The sequence below is a fragment of the Hylobates moloch genome, unplaced genomic scaffold, assembly GCF_009828535.3.
Source record: "Hylobates moloch isolate HMO894 unplaced genomic scaffold, HMol_V3 SCAFFOLD_5, whole genome shotgun sequence".
Taxonomy (NCBI): Eukaryota; Metazoa; Chordata; class Mammalia; order Primates; family Hylobatidae; genus Hylobates; species Hylobates moloch.
In genome coordinates this window covers 144407095-144424189 of record NW_026652280.1, presented here as the reverse complement: position 1 = coordinate 144424189, position 17095 = coordinate 144407095, and the positions used below count along the sequence as shown (strand labels likewise).

The 17095-nt window shown below is 35.7% G+C and overlaps 1 protein-coding gene across 3 annotated transcripts in view; it reads left to right on the top strand.

The window, feature by feature from the left end:
• The window catches only part of ADGRL2 (adhesion G protein-coupled receptor L2), a 696353-nt gene that overhangs the window by 597824 nt on the left and 81434 nt on the right, over nucleotides 1–17095 (top strand). For all 3 annotated transcript variants that reach the window (XM_058439634.1, XM_058439632.1, XM_058439633.1), the window contains exon 8: nucleotides 12530–12743. In XM_058439634.1, the coding sequence (XP_058295617.1) occupies nucleotides 12530–12743 (214 nt within the window). The remainder of the gene's footprint in view (nucleotides 1–12529; nucleotides 12744–17095) is intronic.

Sequence of the window (17095 nt, the reverse complement as noted above, 5' to 3'; positions counted from 1 at the left end):
TCCAGCAGAAAAGCGTGTCTATTATTACCAATAGAATTTTAGTGTGTTCAGAAAAAGAAAAGGCTTAATTTATAGCCTTTTGAAGTTTTAGGGAAACTTCCTTTTTTAAAGCACACAGGAAGAAAGACATGACATCACAGCCTTAAGTGGGTAAAAGGTTACATGGCTGATACTTTTTTAAGTGATTGAATTATTAGCATGGGTAATAATTTGTGGAAAGTCAAGAGGTGCGACTAGTTTCAGTGTGTTAATCTTTCCCACTTAAAGTGAGAAAAATAAATACCTCATAAGAATATATATGGGGATATAGTGTCTTTGCTTTCTAAGACACTTGCTTGAGTCAGCAGTGGTTGCATGTGGTCACTTTTGGATTTGTCTTGGGATTCAGAGAAATGAGTGGGTGGTTTCAGTGCAGTTTCAATGTTGTTAACCCAAATAAGTTCTAGAGTTGGTATTAATTAGCCCCCTTATAGAAACCTTTGAAGAGGAAGCTGTTGTTACACAGTAACTTTATACCTTTAGAGTTTATTGTTGCCTAATAAAAATTAATATGGAAATACAATAAAAATTGGCAGGGAAATATTTCATTCATCTACATTGTGGTCACTCGTGATTCAATTTAAATGTACCTTTTTTTTTTTTTTTGAGACAGAGTTTCACTCTTGTTGCCCAGGCTGGAGTGCAGTGGCGCAATCTCGGCTCACTACAACCTCCGCCACCTGGGTTCAAGCGTTTCTCCTGCCTCAGCCTCCTGAGTAACTGAGATTATAGGCGCCCACACCTAGCTAATTTTTTTGTGTTTTTAGTAGAGATGGGGTTTCACCATGTTGGCCAGGCTGGTCTCAAACTCCTGACCTCAGGTGATCCGCCTGCCTCGGCCTCCCAAAGTGCTGGGATTACAGGCGTGAGCCACCACCCCAGACCTAAAAGTACCCTTTTAAAAAGGAAATTTTGGTTAAGAGGTTTTTTTGTGTTAGTGCTTTAAAAGAATTGCTTATATTTAAATACAACAATGTATTAACTAAAAAGACTTAAAATCCAAAGTTTTACTCTGTTTGATCTGGGAAACCTGCCTGGGAAATACTTTAAATGAAGTCTCCACCCTAATGAGTTTTAGCATCAGTGACAAAAAAGGAGCGGAAAGCTTTACCTAGCAAGGTTGGAGTGAGTCACTGGCTATGGGAACAAATAGCTCATTTCTGCATTTTTGCTTCTTATTTAATTACTTTTAAGAATAAATACATACTCAGGCTGAATGGAGGTGGGAGTGAATTAATGAAATTTCTAATAACAAAAGGGTAGTAAAAATTATAAGATAGATTATATTAAATAACATAGAGTTGGAAATAAATTATACCTGAGGAGATGATGAAATTGTCCTTTACTTATTCTGTAATTGTTTGCTAGTTTCTTTGTTGACAGTGAATACATTATACAGAGTTACTTAAGAATTTTAATTTGCTGGGACAATGCGAATGACTTGAGATATTAAATTTTTGCTAGAAACTTATTCATGTTAAACTGGTTTTAACTAGTTATAAAAAATAAATAATAATTGTAAAGAGTATTTCCTATTTCCCTGGGGGGGGGGGGGGGGGGAGGGGCGGAAACTCTGGAATGATTTTGAACTCTAGCGGGTCGTCAGTCATTTAAGAGCATATTTTCATAGTTGAGTCCCACTGATTAGGGGACTCTGATGAAAATGTCATCTTTGTCCTGTTTATATTTCTCTCTTGATATCTGGATTTTTGAAAAAACATTTTCTGATGATGTTCATGTCTTAAATTTATAAATTCAAAACTTTAATATATATATAAAAGAACTGTGGTGTTTTTGTTTCTTTTCCTCTTAAAACAACTTTTATGTTCTTGAGTACGTTTAACATCTTCTGGTATGTAAGAATTATAGTAGTAAATAAAGCATAAAGTAAAATAAAGTAAAAATAAAATGCCTACTGTGTCCCTGAATAAATAATATTCAGGTTCTGTTGAAAAGCTCAGAGTCCAGTAAGGAGGTTATATAAGTACAAAGACCCTTAGAATGTGTTACCTGCTCTGATAGAGGAGCTCATAATTGTTCATTCATTCATATATCCATTTATTTAACATCTTTATTTTGTCACTCTATGAAGAACACCATAAACTGGTCCTTTACTACGTTTTGGCATTATAGTAGTGAACCAGATAAATGACACTTGTCCTGAAGGAGGTCTCATCCGCCGTGTTTGTTACTCAGGAACAGGGATTATTGTGCTTTCGTTCCTTGTATCCCAAGTGTCTAGAAGAGTGCTAGGCACATAGTAGGTACTCAGTAGATGTTAATTGAAAGAAACAAAACAAATGACCCAAACCTAAGCTCAGGTTCTCCTTTCCCTGTTGTCAAGACCTGGTGTCTTGAACTGGGTTTTGAAGAGTAATTCTTGCCTAACAGAAAAATGAGTGGAACATCCTGTGCGGAGGAGATAGTTTAAACAGAGACACTGAATAATTGGGTAATATTGAAGCTTAGTGTGAAAGTCACTTTTTTTATTTTAAAGCAGATCAGAATAAAAGTATTCTGCCTTTGTGAACTTAGAAGTTGTAACTATATACTGAGACTAATAGCATCTCTTTGTGTTATATGTTATTTTTAATAGATGTGCTTATCAGGAATTTCTTAGTTAAGTATTAAACATAATATTTTATAACTGAAATATGTTTTCATGGTACTTGTGAATTATTAATTAGTGGTAGATAATTTAGAAGTTTTTAGGTAGGAGAAATTAATTTCTTTCTAGTAAGGAATTTAACCCCACAGTGTGTTTGACTCATAATGTGTACTTTCTTTTTAAAATGTCAAAAGGCTTTTCAGAAGTAGTAGTATTTGAAACTATCAGCTAATGGTTTTCTAAAAGTATATTTTTACCTTAGAGCATCTAGAGTGTCCAGAATTTTGTGACTCTTAGCAAATCCCCAAGTTGAAAATTTTTACCTTGTAGCTTGCATAATTGGATTTAAATATGTATTTTCATTATGCATATATTTGTTAGAAAATATTGGTGTATTTTTCAGTGTAACAGTATTTTGTATTTAAGTTGATTTCACTTAAGATTTCAAATAAACTGTAAACATTCTTCTTAGAAAAAATTTTTTTGAAGTACTTCATTATTTAAAATATTTCCAAAATAATCAACAGCTTATTTAGCTGGGCATAGTGGCATGAGCCTGCAGTCCTAGCTACTCTAGGGTGGGGAAGAGGCTGATTTCGAGCCCATATGCTTGAGCCTAAAAGCTTGGGGCTGCAGTGAACTATGGTTGTACCACTGCACTCCAGCTGGACAACAGAGTGAGACTCTCTCCCTAAAGCAGACAAACAAAAAAACAGCTTCTAAACCAAAATGACACATAAAGCTAAGGCATATCTCTTATTTGGACTGAGTTGATGATTGTGTAGTTATATGATCTTAAATTGTTGGAACACTTTCTTTTGCAACAGTTTCGTATTTCTGTAAGCATTTGTTGGGTGTTTCATGCTCACCCCACTTATATACAAATTGCAGCGTTTTCTAGGCCAGTGTGCTTATTCTGGAAAATGACATTGCATTCTTTTATTTTTGAATTATTTGCATAAGAACAATTTCAAAGGTGAAAGTAGGTAGGTCTTTTTTACTTTCCACATGTCATAGTTTAGCTTTGTAACATAATACAGACAGGTGAAAGGAATTACATATAAGTAAGCACAAAAAAGTAGATGTTTTAGGGTTTGATTGATAAAGGCATTTCTAAAATGGATCTAATTAAATAATTAAAACAAAAGGATCTTCTACAAATTTACACAAAATAGGTTTTTAACATTCTGCCTTGTGGAATAAAAAAGCTTTATTATGCATCCTTGATTTTAAAAATTGTGCTTAGTTGGTTCCATGAATACGCAGAGATGAGTGAAAAAGTTGGACTATCAGTGACAACTTCTTTTAGGTTTATTTTTAACACTATTTTCATCTAAGTTAAGATGAAATTGAAATAAGCTTTCTGGATGCTCCTAAATTTCAGTTCAGCCTGGTTGAAATCATGTCCCCTCCTCCTTAAGTATTTTTCTCATTTCCATTTTAGGAAGAAATTTTGCTACCATATATGAACAGGAATAATAAAGAGATTTCATATGCCAGCACTGGTAATAGACCGTGGCTTGAGTTAATGTTTCAGCACGGCTTAGAGTCACAGCCTCACTCTCATAGAGGTCCCTGATAATCAAAAAGCATGGTTCTTCCTGGGACCCTCAAACAGCATGAGCAGTAGCAAACATGACAGTATTTCGTTCAAAGTAATTAAGAAAAACAGTACAAGAAAAGTTGAATTTATAGTACAGCGTAGTAAGAACACTTTTATGGGAATGTGTGATTTTACAGAAATGTTTTAAGGAACAGAGTTAATGGAGACTTTGTTAGAAAAGCAAATGTTCCTCAACAAGCACTTGAAGTTTATCACAGCAAAGTGCACTGTTTGTTGTCAGAGCAGCATATTTTCCTGCAGAAATGCTTATAAATGATGCCAAATTTAATGATAGAAAACTTCAATTCTGGTCTTACAAATTCCCATCCGGTAGCAGTGCATCTGTTTATTAGGAGTTACCCCTGAATGTGAATGATTTCAGTCTTAAGTCGCTGCACCTGTTGCCGGGAGGTATTTATTCCAATCACTAGCCTAAAGCACAGAGAGTTATTGCTTGACATTTTATAGCTTTGGGGGAAAAACTGTCTTTTCAAAATCATTTGTTCAGAGAGGAGAAAATGGAGCAAAACAGTTCATTTTACTCTAAGCACCGCTATTTGGTGGTATTCACATTTGCACAGCACAAAGCTGCAATATTGATTTTTTGCTCACAGGGCCTCCCACCAGTTCTCTCTTCAATTGTCAGGGTTGCAGGATGGATTGGATTACATTTTGTTGGTTGGGATGCTTATTTTTTTGTTGTTGTTGAAATAGAAATAGATTGAAAATACGGCTTGGAATGAATATCACAGTAATAGTGTGGTTAAAAGGCTTTAATTTGGGGATTTCTTTATATTGATTATGTTCACCAAGCCATTTCCCTGACCATCAGACACAGTTGCCTTTCCTGTTCCTTTTCTTCCCCCAAGACTAGTAGCAGCCAGCATACCATAATGATGTTCTTTACAACTGTCCCCAAACCTGCTGCTGATGGCCATCATCATTTGGAGAGGCATTAAAGTACCATTTAAGAACATGAACCCAGGAGCTGAATTACTGGGTTTGAAATCTTAATTTCATTTTTATTGGATATGTAACTGTAGAAAACTTAATCTTTCTCTGCCTCAATTTCCTCCTCTGTAAAATGTTGATAATAATGTTACCTATCTTGTATGGTTGTTTTGAGGATTCATAATCAGGAAATATTTATAAAGTCCTTAGAGGGACTTCTGAGGGTGGCAAATTCACTCTAAAACAAGTGTAAAATTAGAATTGTCAACAACAACCATTTTGGGAGCTGGAAAGTAACCAAAGCCAAACAACAAACGGGGAAACATTATTTATGAAAATCTACTAGAACTTCTGTTATGAACAGCAGATGTTTAAAGCCTTCTAGCATGGGGCTGCTCCTTATCCCCCGCAATCCCTCCATCTCTTCTTACTCCTTAACTGTGTCATCGTGGAAGTTCCATCAGGGCAAGATTGGCCTTCAAAACCAGTGGCTTTACTGCCATGAAGAGCTGACATGATTTGGAGTAGAGGGTGGAAACTCATGCCCAGCAGTGTTGTCAGTGAAAGTAAACACTGTAGGGAAAAAAAAAAATGGGGAAAACCTGTAGCTGTGCTATCCTTTGGTTGTAGTTCCAGTTGGGATGACTGGAAACCATTCTGAAACTTAACAGGGAAATCTTGGAAATGAAGAAGCCATAAACTTTCTGTGCATTCTTAACTAACTGGGAAGCTAAACACATGTACAGAGGAGACATGAGAGGACTTGGCAGCAAGTAAATAACTGAGTCTGACTTGTAAACTGCTTGAACTTTTAATATTCTTTCTAACATACAATCACATCATCAAGGAGTGGAGACTTAATAATGGGCCCATGGTTTTTGTGCAAAGTCTCTGCCCAGTCATTGGCTGACCACTAAGCCATGCAGACAGAGGTGATATCTAGGAGCCGAGGCTAAAAAATAAAAATAAGAATTCAAACGAATTAAAATAAAACAGTGAGCAAAGACATAAGCAGCCACACACAGTGGGGGCAGAGATTCTGCATGTTAAATACAGCGAGATATTAAAAAGAAACCACGACAGCAGCAGCAATTCTCAGGGGAAAGAAATCTGAAACCGGAGTTGCTAATGGTGTATTATTTAAAATGTATAGTTTTCAACAACAGAACATTTATAAGATACATAAAGAAACAGAAAAGTTGATCCATAAAATAGAAATTGCCTCTGATGTGGACTCAGATGTTAGATTTAGCATATAAGGATTTTAAAGCAGCTGTTACAAATATGTTCAAAAATCAAAGTAAAACTATCTTGGAGAATTAAGAGGAAATATGATGACAATGACAACAAATATGTAGTCAGATAGAGAAAAAAAAAACTATTTTTCAAAGGCCTTAGAGACATTCTTTGCACATCTTAGTTATTATACCAATGTGCTATAAGTAAATTAATATTTTGTTGTACAAGTTACAGATAGTGTAGCTTCATCTGACCCAGAGATTGTGATTCAGTAGGTCTGGGATAGAGCTTCAAGATTTGTCTTTATAAAAAGTTTACTAGGTGATTCTGATGTAACCATATTTGGGAATCAATTATGTAAACTTGGCAAAGGATTAAAATATATATATATATATTTTTTGATGATTTCTTCCCATGAGTCAGTATTCTAGATCATTAATGTGATATAAATAAAGGAGTAAATAAATGTTTTCAGGAATAGGTTTTTATGTCTTTCATAAGATTTATTTAGTGAAAATGTTGAGTTTTAAAAATTGATACTAATTGCAATAATTTTATTAAAGGCTTTTCAAAATTCTTTAAAGCAGCATTGTTAGTGAAAGAGGTTGAGCTATATCCCTTGAAGTTTTCAGGAAAGTAGTGTAAAATGGTCAAAGAAGGCATGACAATTTATATTTTTCTTAAAAATTTATGTAAACTTTTTATTTTCCATCAGTTGTTTTGCCAAGATTAAGGAAATGCCCGTGACACAGCCTCAGGAGCTCCTGACAACATGTGCCCAAGGCGGCTGGGCTACAGCTTGGTTTTATACATTTTAGGGAGACATAAGTCAGCAATCAGTACATGAGTGATGTTCATTGGTTCAGTTTGGAAAGGTAGGACAACCCAAAGGGTAGAGTTAGGATTCCAGGTTAATAGGTAGATTCAAAGATTTTCCGATTGGCAACTGGTTGAAAGGGTTTGTCTATTAATAAAGACCTGAATCAATAGAAGAAAGTGTCTGGGTTAAGATAGGGGTTGTGGGGACCAGGGTTCTTATTATGCAGATGAAGCCTCTAGGTAGCAGGTATTAGAATAGATTGAAAATATTTCTTATCAGATTTAAAGAGGCAGTTCTGGCCAAACGTGGTGGCTCACGCCTGTAATCCCAGCACTTTAGGAGGCCAAGGTGGGCAGATCACCTGAGGTCAGGAGTTCGAGACCAGCCTGGCCAACATGGCGAAACCTCATCTCTACTAAAAATACAAAAATTAGCCGGTCGTGGTGGTGCGCACCTGTGATCCCATCTACTGGGGAGGCTGAAGTGGAAGAATCACTTGAACCCGATGGGTGGAGGTTGCAGTGAGCCAAAATTGCACCACTGCACTCCTGCACTCTAGCCTGGGTGACAGAGCAAGACTCCATCTCAGAAAACAAAGGGTGGGGGGCAGTTCTGTCAGTCTTAAGGTCTCTGTTTTAATGTTAAGGATAGTTAGCTGTGCCAGAATTCCAATGAAAGGAAAGTACAATGAGGCATGTCTGACCACCCATTCCCATCATGGCCACAACTAGAGAACTTTTCCATAATTGATTCATGTTTATTTTCTCTTTTCCACTAAGTCATTGATTAAAATAGTTAACCTAGGAAGATGTTTTCCTGTGATTTGTGTGAACCCTGCTTAGTTTGTCACATGGACTTTTGAAAATTATTTTGACAGTACCTCACAATCTATATGGATGTGCACAGCACATCCATGTTAACAGTGTTGTTATGTTTATATTTTAAGAAAACAGCAAGTCGTTTATTAATTATCGATCGCTTGAAATGTTAGAATAGCATGTGTACTTGATTAAAAGGAGCTTGCCTGCTTAGACTTACAGATTGGGGAAATTTTATAGGACTTTGAAATGACTTTAATTCTTCAGAAAAGGTTTTAATTAAAACCCAGATAAGTAAAATGACTTTGCCCAAAGTCACAAGACTGACCCATATACTCATACTTCAGTGTTCAGTGCTCTTTCCATGTGTACCTACAGTATAGCATTTGCTGTCTTTATATTTATGGTACACATGTTTACATTTCTACAAATACGATTTTCACTACTATTCATGTAGTTTTGTGAACCTTTACAATAATTATTTCCTGTCGATTTTACTAATATATTCTTTGGTGATTTTCAGATTATATGAAGACTTATAAAATAAATCTTGTTATTTTATGAACAAAATGGCTTGAGTAGTCAGAGTTGATCAGAGAAGGGTTCTGGAGTCTAAGCTCCCTGCATGGGTTAGAATCTAACGTGTGGTAAGATTGAGACCCTAAATTTACTACTATTTGATGATGCCTTAGTTTCATACTCTGTAAAATTGGTATTATAACAGCAACTATTCCATTGTTTATTTTTTATGTTGTTGAACATAAAACAAAGGGATCCATATAAAGCATTTAAGCCAGTGCCAGCACATTGTAATTGCTTCGCAAGTAATATTTATTTCTCTCTTCATATTTGTTTTTTAATGAATATATACATATATATACATTATGTATATATACACATATATATTTGGTTGGAAATACAGAGTTTAGAAAAGAGAAATGTATAAATATGTAACCCATCTGTCTTATGACAATTCCAGTGATACATACATCATAATAAATTGACAATTTAAATATTTTTTTGGGGGGGAGATGGCAGATCATTTTCATTGATAAGTAGTTTGCCTTGTTTTTAATGTTCACCATTTGTTTTCACTACCAAAGGAAATAGACATTACAAAGGAAAGCACATTGCAATTTATGTTGTGTTAAACAATCACTAGTTTAATTCAACAATTTGGTTCCACATTTATAAGAATTATGTATCATGTGCTATTGTAGGCATTGAGATTATAACTAAGAGCCTTACTACAGTCTAGCAGGGTAGATATATACATACTAAAAGTGAATATGCACTATATCACATGTTAATAAGCACATTAGTAAAGATTAATATATCTGCATAAAGTTTAATTGAAACAGGTAAGAGAAAGAATTTAGAAAAGAACATTAATGATTTAAATCAAAATACATCGTAGGATTAAATAAAGTGGTATTTGCTATTATGAGCTCTTAGTGCAATTTCTGTTGCTATAGCAAAATACTCAGACTGGGTAATTTATAAAGAAAAGAGTTTTATTTAGCTTATGGTTCTGGGGTTCTGGGGTTCTGGGGTCAAAGGTGGGCAGTCACATCTGGTGAGGGCCTCATGCTGCTTCCTAGAATGGTTGAAAAGTGGAAGGACAAGGGAATGCAAAAAAACTAATTCATTCCTTCGAGAACTAACCCAGTCTTAAAACAAAAACTTTGGGGCTGGGCACAGTGGCTCATGCCTGTAATCCCAGCACTTTGGGAGACAGAGGTGGGCAGATCACGAGGTCAAGGGTTCGAGACCAGCCTGGCCAACATGGTGAAACCTTGTCTCTACTAAGAATACAAAATTAGCCTGGCATGATGGCACGTGCCTGTAATCCCAGCTACTCAGGAGGCTGAGGCAGGAGAATTGCTTGAACCCACTAGGCAGAGGTTGCAGTGAGCGAAGATCTTGCTGCTATACTCCAGCCTGGGCAGCAGAGCAAGACTGTGTCTCGGGGCGGGGGCAGGGGGAAAAGAAAGAGTTATAAAGACCCAGTCACCTGTTAAATGCACGACTTCCCAGTATGGCCACACTGGGGACTAAGCCTCTACTTGAGTTTGATGGGAACAAGCCATATTCAAATGATAGCAAGGACCATGATCTCTTTTCTCCAGTAGATTCTGTATTGGCAGTCTACTAAATTATTAAAGTGCGCTGATCTTTCTTTTCTTTTTCATTACTATACTTTTTTTTTTTTTTTTTGCGAGATGGGAGTTTGGCTCTTTTTGCCCAAGCTAGAGTGCAGTGGTGCGATCTTGGCTCACTGCAACCCCCGCCTCCCAGGTTCAAATGATTCTCCTCTCCTGCCTCAGTCTCCCGAGTAGCTGGGATTACAGGCGCGCGCCACCACACCCGGCTAGTTTTGTATTTTTAGTAGAGATGGGGTTTCACCATGTTAGCCAGGCTGGTCCTGAATCCCCTGACCTCAGGTGATCCACCCGCCTCAGCCTCCCAAAGTCCTGGGATTACAGGCGTGAACCACAGCGCCAGACCTTACTGTACTTTTCCGGATGACTGTGACTAAAGTTAAGACTCCCATCCCTGAATTATCAAAACAGTAACAGACTCAACTATGCCAGTTCCCAAATAGGTTTCAAAAGTAGAGGAAAATTCACTTAGAATGATAACTCTAATCCTGCAAACTAACAACAACAAAAATTAAAGGGCTTGGGTTTTAAAAACCACAGTGTTTCATAATCAATTCTATGTTTTGACAAAATAGTAAGAATTGCGAGTATGGCTCCAAGCCAGTCTTTGAATAATGTGTTCCAATATTTCTAGCATTTTCTAATAATAGATTTATTCTGTTTTATTATAGAATTATAACTGCAAGGCCGGGCGCGGTGGCTCACGCTTGTAATCCCAGCACTTTGGGAGGCCGAGGCGGGCGGATCATGAGGTCAAGAGATCGAGACCACGGTGAAACCCCGTCTCTACTAAAAAATACAAAAAAAAAAAATTAGCCGGGCGTGGTGGCGGGCGCCTGTAGTCCCAGCTACTCGGAGAGGCTGAGGCAGGAGAATGGTGTGAACCCGGGAGGCGGAGCTTGCAGTGAGCCGAGATTGCGCCACTGCACTCCAGCCTGGGCGACAGAGCGAGACTCTGTCTCAAAAAAAAATAAAAATAAAAATAAAAAATTATAATTGCAAATTGCCTCTGTATTGAAAATAGGTTGCATTTCAAAATTTTATTTGATGTCATTTGTTTGAATTTTCACATAGCTTTTGCCACAGAAATGTGGCAGCTTCTGAAGCCATAAAAATATTATCTATTAAAATAAATATGGTAATACTAGTTTAAGCTGAATTATTTGTATAGGTATTACAGTACAAGGTCAGGAGATGGAGAAAAAAGCAATGTGTGTGTGTGTGTGTGTGTGTGTGTGTGTGTGTGTGTGTGTGTGTACATACATATAAAAGTTTATGAACTTGTTGGGGAAGAAATATATTTTGGAAGTTTGGCCTGTGTACCATTTGTCCTGACATTTACCCAGCTCTGTTTCTGTAGCCCTTCTTCATTAGTAGTGCACCTCTCCATTTACTACAGTACTCTCCACATACTATAAACCTTTTTAGTGAAAACCTACCAAGGCTGGGGTTTGCCACAATCTCCTGAAGATTTCTGAGTTCCAGATTAGGTATTCTTTTCTTCCCTCTTCAGTCCAGTTACACCTTTAGTTTTCTCTGAAGAACTGAGAGTTCAGCCAGATTTGAAAATTGCTGCTTTTTAAAATCATACCAGTGTGTCACCCAGTACTGCTTTGGAAGAATATACTTACATCTCAGAAAAGATCATGTTCGGATCTTTGAATTTGTTGAGTTGGAAGGGAGCAGTGCTGGCTCCTTTGAATGTCCATCTGCTGATTCCTTTCAGTGTCAGTTTTAAATAAAGGGTATTTAAATGGAAATAAGTTTTTGTGCCATAAGTATCTTATTGTCATAAATATCTTAGTTATTGTGGGGGAAAACCTGCTAAGATGAAGGTATTTTTTAAGATAATGCAATAGCAATTAATATGTATACATTAAATAGGAAAGTAAGGCCAGTGGGTGTAGCAGAGCTTTCATTCCATTGCACAGATGAAAATTCTTTCTTGATTAGTAGTTATATTTTCTGTTTGTAAAACTTGTCACCGTTTATAAAATCCATGATTAAATTTGTCATTATTATTTGGATTTACTAAAAAAGCCATTTAGTTTCTGATTATACAGAAAGTAATTTGTTCGGGTATTTTGTAAAGATGAAGAGTCCAAATAAAGATGAATAAAAAATAATTTTCCGAGATACTGTGGAGAACCAAAAAATTATTTAATAAATGCCTGAGTTTATGACATCTCTTGACTATAGACATGAATCATATTACTTGAAAATGCTTTACTAAAATAATTTATCTTATAAATGAGTTACAGTTTAATTTTCTTTCTTTTTTATTTTAAGGTTTCAGCAGAGCAGCTTTACCATTTGGGCTGGTGAGGCGAGAATTATCCTGTGAAGGTTATTCTATAGATCTGCGATGCCCGGGCAGTGATGTCATCATGATTGAGAGCGCTAACTATGGTCGGACGGATGACAAGATTTGTGATGCTGACCCATTTCAGATGGAGAATACAGACTGCTACCTCCCCGATGCCTTCAAAATTATGACTCAAAGGTAAATATTCATGCATTAATGTCCCATTTGAGCTATTGTATCCAAATTAGAAAAATTATTAGTTATTCCAAAGCGAATAGATATAGACCACATCCTAGCCTATTTATTAAACTGAGTTGGGTTTTTACCTACTAATGTTGACATCTACACTTTATATTTTCATCAACATTCAAATATGTAAATCATTCTAATATAGCTCAACATGTGTCAGAATATGTAGTACATATCTCTTTGTGTTATATAAACAAAATAAAAAGCAATAGTAATTGAAATGTAATCTTAGTTTTTAAGGCTTCAAAAATTTGAAATGCTTTTTTTTTTAAATTAATAAACTTTGCTTTTTAGAGCAGTTTTGGGTTCTTAGTAAAATCAAGTAGAAAGTACAGAGATTTCTCATATGATCCATATCCACACACAGAGTGTCTCTCACTGCAGATACTTTGCCCCACAGCAGTACATTTGTTAACAGTCCATGAACCTACATTGACACATAATTATCACCCAAAGTCCATAGTTTACAGTAGGATTGGCTTTGGCATTGTACGTTTTATGAGTTTTGACAAATGTATTCACCATTGTAGTATCATTGAGAATACCGTCATGTGCCACATAATGACTTTTTGGTTAGTGATGAACTGCATGTACCATGGTTGTTCCATAGATGCTAATGGATCTGAACTGTTGCCTAGTGACTCTTAGCCATCATCAAGTCGTAGTGTGACATATTATCTTTTCTATTTTAAATGTGTTTAGATGTACAAACACGTAACATTGTATTATAATTGCCTGTGGAATTCAGTACAATAATATGCTATTCAGGTTGTAGCCTAGGAGCAATAGACTGTACCTTATAGTCTAAGTGTGTAGTAGGCTATACTATCTCAGTGTGTTTAAATACTCTCGTTGCTGTTCATGTAATGATAAAATAGGCTGACAATGCATGTCCCAGAAAGTATCCCTTTGTTAATGATGCACAACTAGTTTCACTGCCCTAAAAATCCTCTGTCCTTGGCCTGTTCATCCCTCTTATCCTCCTAACTACTGGTAGCCAGAGATATTTCCAGATTGGCTTATTTCACTTAGTAATATGCTTTTACATTTCCTCCATATCTTTTGTTGGCTTGATAGTTCATTTCTTTTTAGAATGGAATAATACTCATTGTCTGGATAGACACAGTTGATGCATGCACCTACAGCAGGACATATAGGTAGTTTTTAGGTTTTGTCAATTATGGATAGAGCTACTGTAAACATCAGTGTGCAGTTTCTTCTGCGAGTATAAGTTTTCAGTTTATTTGGGCAAATATAGTACAATTGCTGGATTGTATAGTGTGAGTATATTTAGCTCAAAGTGGCTATACCACTTTCCATTTCTACCAGCAATGAATAGAAGTTCTTTTTTCTCCACACTCTTGCCAGCATTCGGTGTTGCCAGTGTTTGAAATCCATTCTATTAAGTGTGTATTGCTGTCTTATTGATGTTGTAATTTGTAATCCCTAATGACATAAAATGTTTAACATTTTTTGATATACTTATTGTATATATATCTTTTTTTTTTTTTTTTTTTTTAAGACAGAGTCTCGCTCTGTTGCCCAGGCTGGAGTACAGCGGCGTGATCTCTGCTCACTGCAATCTTTGTCTCCTGGGTTCAAGCAATTCTCATGCCTCAACCTCCTGAGTAGCTGAGATTACAGGTGCATGCCACCAAGCCTGGCTAATTTTTTGTATTTTTAGTAGAGACAGGGTTTTACCATGTTGGCCAGGCTGGTCTCAAACTTCTGACCTCAGGAAATCCACCTGCCTCGGCCTCTCAAAGTGCTAGGATTACAGGTGTGAGTCACCATGCGTGGCCTTGTATATCCTTTTTGTATCTATTTAATCTTAGCCCATTTTTAAAATTGAGGGTTTTTTTTTTTTTTTAGTGTTTAGTTTTAAGAGTTCTTTGTATATTTTGGGATAACAGTCCTTCCTCATATATCTCTTTCTCAAATATTTTCTCCCAGTTTTTGGCTTGTTTTCTCATTCCTTCCAGTTAAGAGTTATCATTTGTATAGTTAAGACTTAAAACATGCAAACAAGCAAACAGAATTAAATAACAAGTTCAACTGAAGAAAGCATAAAACTAAGTATAGAATTCCTTGTATCCTTCAACGAATTATAGGTAAAATATCCTTTGAACAGATTAAACACTTTCTGGCTTTTCTTCCTAGCAGATTTGGCTTTACTCAGTAGGTTAGAGAAGTCATAGAGAAGGCTATCAATATGACAGATGTGTTAAGCCAAGATGGAAAGTATGTTTTTGAATATTAAGTGGGAATTTCTGCCATCTTCAAATACTATAGAGATAGTTAAGGTAAACACATTCTGATTAGGTTCTGTTCTTTCTAGTTCAAACCATTGCTTGTTTTTTTTTTACCTTATGTGTTACCCAAGATGGTTTTAAAAATAAGGAAGAGACCAATTGTCTTTTCTTTAAAATTTAGATTTAAGGAAAATTTTGCCCACATTCAAAATTCAAGATCATTCAAATTCAAGACAATATAAAATTTGACATAATTGTTTGAATGTTCGAGGTACTGTAGTTTGTATTAAGGTGTTAAAGATGGTTATAAATTGGTGTTTAGCCACTTTGAAAATAGTACAATTGCCAGGTGCAGTGGCTCACATCTGTAATCCCAGCACTTTGCGAGGCCGAGGCAGGTGGATCACCTGAGTTCAGGAGTTCAAGACCAGCCTGGCCAACATGGTGAAACCCTGTCTCTACTAAAAATATAAATATTATCCAGGCGTGGTGGCAGGCACCTGTAATCCCAGCTACTTGGGAGGCTGAGGCAGAAGAATCTCTTGAACCTGGGAGGCAGAGGTTGCAGTGAGCCAAGATCACGCCACTGACCTCCAACCTGGGCAATGGAGCGAGACTCTGCCTCAAAAAAAAAAAAAAAAAAGATAGTACAATTGATTAAGGTAGAGATGAATATAAAGTATACGTATGTCCTAATATGATAGACTACCTCAATTCCTGAGTTGAAAGGTAAACTCTGATAATTTCTACTTTATTGAATTTGAGCAGATTTTTTTCTTCACTGAACCCCAGTTTATTAATTATAGAAAGTAGATAATACATCATTGGTTAATTTTGTGTTTTAAAAATGGTGTGTTTGAGAATGTGTTATAAACTTTAAAGCTATATAAATGATACCTCTTAACTGGACTGATGCTTTCCCACATATAAATATAATACAGAAAACTGTTGAGAATGGATATCATTTTTTCTGTATTAGATATGAAACACCTAACTCTTGGCATCTGTCTTTTTTTGTTTTAATTGTGGTACTCCGGGCATCTTTATTAGAATTTTCCTATATATAAGATAGTATAAATAATTATTTCTTATATAGAATAACTTGTCCTTTTTAAAAAAAAAAAAACTTAAAAATCCCAAAACCCTAATAGTTTAGCAGATTTTCCCCTTTATATTCCTCAAAAAATGTGATATTCAGTCATGTAGTGATGGGAGACATGTTTATTTCTTTAATGTAGAAAGTTTGTCTTTGAAAAGTTCACATTAAAACATTAGAATTTTTCCATTAAATTTGGAAGCTCCCCCTTTTTTTTACATGTAATGATAGAGATGGGCATAGAAATTTCAGTACCATTAAAATATGTTTTCATTGTATTTTGCTCCTCTTTTCTTTTGTTTTTCATTCCCTTTCTTCCACTGTTACCTCTTCAGCAGTTGAGAATCAAGTAAATAAATACACTTGTAATTCAGGCTGTGGACATGGTAAAAATATTGTATTCACTCTCCATTTTCTATTTCCTGTTCATGTAAAAGTGTGAAACTAAAGGCTCTAGTAGTAACTGATTATAGTATACTGTCTTAAGTATTCTGAGAGGCTCATCCTAAAAAGTGAGAAACGAAATGCTTTCTTAAAATGATATTTGTTTTAATATTTTATGGAACAGTCACCATTTAGTACTCTTTAAAAATAATTGTTGGGGGGGGCAACTTAAAAATATATAAAAGTTATAACACTTTGAATTCATTAACAAACCAAAAAAAACAAATCGTACTATTACTTTGAAGTGTTTGATTAACAAATAAATGAGAATTTTGCTACCAGTATTGTCTCTTTGCAGCACTTGGGTACAAACTAGTAGATGTCTTAAAGTGATACACTAGATTATACCTGAAGATCATCTTCCCAAATTTTAACTGTTTTTTTTCACTCTAAAAACCTGCTCATTGTTATCAGGTTAGTTTTGCTGCTTCGGATGGTGGTTTATAACATGACCTCAAGTTTTTAGCACTTTGACCTAGAGATCTGAAAGTAATTATGTAAATATTTAC